Below are 4294 nucleotides of genomic sequence, written 5' to 3' on the forward strand. Positions count from 1 at the left end.
GGCAAGACACAAAAATGATCGATTATCATCTCTACCTACAAATCACAGAGACGGAGATGCTTCTGACAAATGCACCTTCCACAGGATAAACAAGCACAGAACAAACCTCTATAAAACATTAAGAGCTGAGCTTCTACTTAATCAGTTCTGCCTGTGACACGCCACAACCATAGAAAATGAAGCAGCTAAAGGGATTGGCTAAGACATCAGTGGAGATTCAAGTTGTCAGGTCCAAGCAGGAGACTCCAGGCCTTTCTGTTTTTCAGCAGGGGCCAGACATTGGGACCAGTTAAGGAAATGTACTGGTGCACCAGTGGCGTGTGGTGACTGGAATTAAAGTGCAAGGCTGTTGGGATAAGGGTATGAGGCAGGCTTTGAAATATCTCTTCCAAAGATGGAAACAAGCTTACACTTCTGGTACCTTATACATGGAACTTCACCCTTATCACACGAAACGGTCACCAGAAAACACAAAAGGCGCTAGGTTTAGCTATAGAGTGAGAAAACGCTTCTTTGGTTACACAGCTGAAATGTGTAGATCTGCCCACTGCTTTAGAAATGACTGAAATGATTTTGGAGTGTTAACTGCACAAAAAGCCTTTTTATCCACTTCTGAGGGCAAGCAAGGGTTGACTTTCCTCACTTACCACATCGCCAAACTGAAAATAACACGATGATTACACAGCGATTCCCCCCTGGAAATGGGACACACTTACCACATCGACAAACTGAAAATAACACGATGATTACACAGCTATTCCCCCCTGGAAATGGGACAAAGTGCCATCAAACTTAAAAAACATTAATATTAAAAATGAAAATAACATGAAATGATGGAAACATACTGATCTTTCCCATCCTGCAGTTCACATCAATAACAGAACAATCAGGGAGGACCTCACAGGCCAGTGTTATGTACAGTATCTACATACAGGCCAAAGCGCCACAGGAAACAGACGTTAGCAACTGCTTTCTATACCACGAATATCTGACACTATAAAACCAGGAATATCTTTGCTCTTTTCACAATTCTCAAACTGGTAACATTTCTTATCCACCACTTTTCTTTTGACATACAGTAGCTTCTTACAGATTCGGTCAATATTTTACAAGAAATGTCTGTTAAAGCATTTCTGTATTTTCTGTGAAAATTTTCTGAGGACCCTAAAATTAGCTGAGGTAATATTCTACTATTAGACTAAGCATCAGGCCTGCGTGTGCTTCTATAGCTGTGTCTCACACTTTTCCACACGGTTGAAATGTTGTGTAGGATACAAAATATGCATCTTAGTGGCTACATCACGAGTCGGTCTTCAGTAAAGACCAAAACGATCCTAACAAAGTGAAAAAGAAGAATGACCCCACATCAGACAGTTTTCACAATAAGCTAAGCCATGAAAGATAAGTTACTATCTGACAGGCGGCCTTTTTACACTGTACCTAAACACTCTGAAATAAACCAGGTTAAAGTGGTACAGAAACATTTAAGAGGTTCCAGAAGTTTGACTTTTTAGACTGTAAGAACAGATAAACTCAGATGTAGATGGAAACAGGCCATGCTAAGTTAAATACATCAGGTTTCCATTGTGAGATCGTTCAAACCTTCTGACATCCTAGCATTGACATGGGTAGTCAGAAACAAGACAAAAAAAGTTGCAAAAAACAAAAACAACAAAAAAAACCCTACATATAAGAACTTCATTTTTCTTCAAACCACTGACATTTTTTCAGAGTAGTCAAAACCTAACTCCTCTTATGAGCTCACAGCTTCCCCAGTGTGGCCCTTGGTGAGGTGAGAGGATAAACGCGGGCCCAGACATACTGCCCTGTCTCAGCGCTCTTCATCAGAACAAACATTTTAGGCTCATGGCCTCCCCAGGAGAAGGCTGCTGACATTCAGTAGAATTCACCATGAAATGTGTGATAGCTGGTATATGAATGAAATGTGTGATAGCTGGTATATGAATGCAATGTGTGATAGCTGGTACATGAATGAAATGTGTGATAGCTGGTACATGAATGAAATGTGTGATAGCTGGTACATGAATGAAATGTACGATAGCTGGTATATGAATGCAATGTATGATAGCTAGTATATGAATGAAATGTATGAAAATGTTCAGCTCTGCTGATGTCATGCTGTAAGCTTGAAATCCAATGTGTGTGTGTGTTTGTATGTGTGTTTGTGTGTGTGTGTGTGTGTGTGTGTTCGTGTGCATTTCATAAGCTTTTCTGTTCATTACCATTCAAGACGAAAAATGGCCTTTCTGAAAAACATGCCTGTTAATGAAAATGTTTGTGCTGTGCAAACCGGTGAACTTGTGTGCGCTAAGCCAGAACATCAAAATTCATCTGTTCCTGCACAGAGGACCTGAGATCCTGAGGTCCTCCAGGTCCTGAGCTACTTCATCCTTACACGTCTGTTTAACAAACACAGCCTTTTCTGTTCCTTCACTCCTCACATCACAGCCTTTGGATTCGCTTACACATCACAGGGGATATTCTCTGCTTTTCAGAAACACTAAAACTATCATATTCTCCTTCTTTTCTCAATATATTTACATCTTTCATTAAAACAGTTGTTGGCATTTGTAAATAAGGGGCTAAAAACATTCTAAAAGGAAAAACAAAACAACATGGTTCCATAAGCTCCAGGAGTTGCACTTCCACACGTCGCCCGACCACTGGTCCCTCCAGAGTCCCATAATGCAATGCAGAACTCATTTAGAAAAAAATGACATCCTCCCTGGCTGATTCATCGGTGAGTGTGTAGGGCGGAGGGGGCAGTGTGTGTGGTGTGCTCTGATTGGCTGGTTTCTGTGCGTTGGGTGTGAGGATTGACTGGGCATCAGAAATATAATCTGGAGGACTCAGAGGATCTGTGGGACAACCAAAACACAGACACACACATACACACACACACACACAGAAACAAACCATTTACTGTGGTCAACCAATAAGCACGATTCTTACTTTTTAAATTATTAGTATGTGTAACTTCATTGTCTTATTGCTGTGGTTCATTGATTTTACGATGATTAGGGAAAGGTCACTTTTGAAACTAATTTACTTTACTCCTATATGATTGGCTGATGTCTGAAACGAGTTTACTATACTCCTGTACGATTGGCTGATGTTCACGAGACGCAGGGCTTCGAGCCTCTGAGGGCGAGATTTAAATCACAGAAAGAGAAGCGCGTAAGAGGAAATTTTGCGTATAGCCAAACACAACTCGTATATTGTTTGGGTAAACTAATGTATACGTTTATTAATGGCTATCTAAGCGTTAATCAAATGAAGATTTGTGCGTTGTTTACTGTGGTAAACAGCTTGAGGAATCTTCATACTGAGTTGATAAGCGCTTTCACGAGAGTACAATGCTAATTGATTAGCAAGTCGGTTTCGGTTCACCGACGAGGCGAACGAATTTTCAGCTGACTTTTCACAAGTACGAATCGATGTTTCTGGCTCGAGTTTCCGCGTTTCCAATTTGGGAACGAAGAGACGTAAGCAGATAGCACTTTGGGCCACCGAGTATACGCCCAAACTTCCTCTGGCACCGCGGAGTTAGGCCACACAAGCTACGCCTCACCATCGCGCTCGAGGGCACCAGCCAACGGTTGTAAGGGGACGACTAAAGACACGAAAGAGCACCGGACATAAACAGGTACCATCCTATAGTTTGTGTTGCCTCTCGTTTAAGAGTGAGGTCACCGTTTACTTTGGATCACAACGCTCACAAGAGTCGACATATCCCTGCAACCTTTTCTTTCACTGAACGTTGGTTTTGTTGCCGGCTGCTGCTTTAGTGCGTGTGTGTTTGGGTTCACCCATCACGGTCTGCGCGTGTGCAAATCCGCGGAAGCATTTCGACCTGCCTAATGTCAACTGAAGATTCGAGAATTATATACATATATATTTTAAAAAACAACTTTAAAACTGTGTGTACAGCTGTGGAGGAGAGATATAACAGAGTGCTAAATTCTGTTTTGTTTCAATACATGTTCAGTAAATAGTTGGGGATTATTATTTGTAGCATCTGAGATCAGTGTTGTTTGCATTCATCCTTAATACAAAGAAGTGTTTAGTTTATTAAAAGAACTTAATTTAGTACCTTTATTCTTGTGTTAACCCTTGAGATAATATATTTTGTTTCATATGTACAGACACATTCAGTATGCCCGAGACAGTAAACACTGAGAGTATTAGGGTAACAGAGATGGGGATTCAAGGTCTGAAAAGAACCCAGGACTCTGTTCATACCATATACATTAGGGGTTAAGAGCACTCCAAC

General features: G+C 41.1%; 1 protein-coding gene across 1 annotated transcript in view; it reads right to left on the reverse strand.

The window, feature by feature from the left end:
• Window positions 1-2724: 2724 nt before the first annotated feature.
• Window positions 2725-4294, reverse strand: part of arhgef18b (rho/rac guanine nucleotide exchange factor (GEF) 18b) — a gene marked incomplete at its 5' end in the record, with an annotated part of 51518 nt that continues 49948 nt past the window's right edge. Inside the window, one exon of the mRNA XM_030784169.1 lies at window positions 2725-2879. Coding sequence (XP_030640029.1) covers window positions 2725-2879 — 155 coding nt within the window. The remainder of the gene's footprint in view (window positions 2880-4294) is intronic.

The sequence above is a fragment of the Chanos chanos genome, chromosome 9, assembly GCF_902362185.1.
Source record: "Chanos chanos chromosome 9, fChaCha1.1, whole genome shotgun sequence".
Classification (NCBI taxonomy): Eukaryota; Metazoa; Chordata; class Actinopteri; order Gonorynchiformes; family Chanidae; genus Chanos; species Chanos chanos.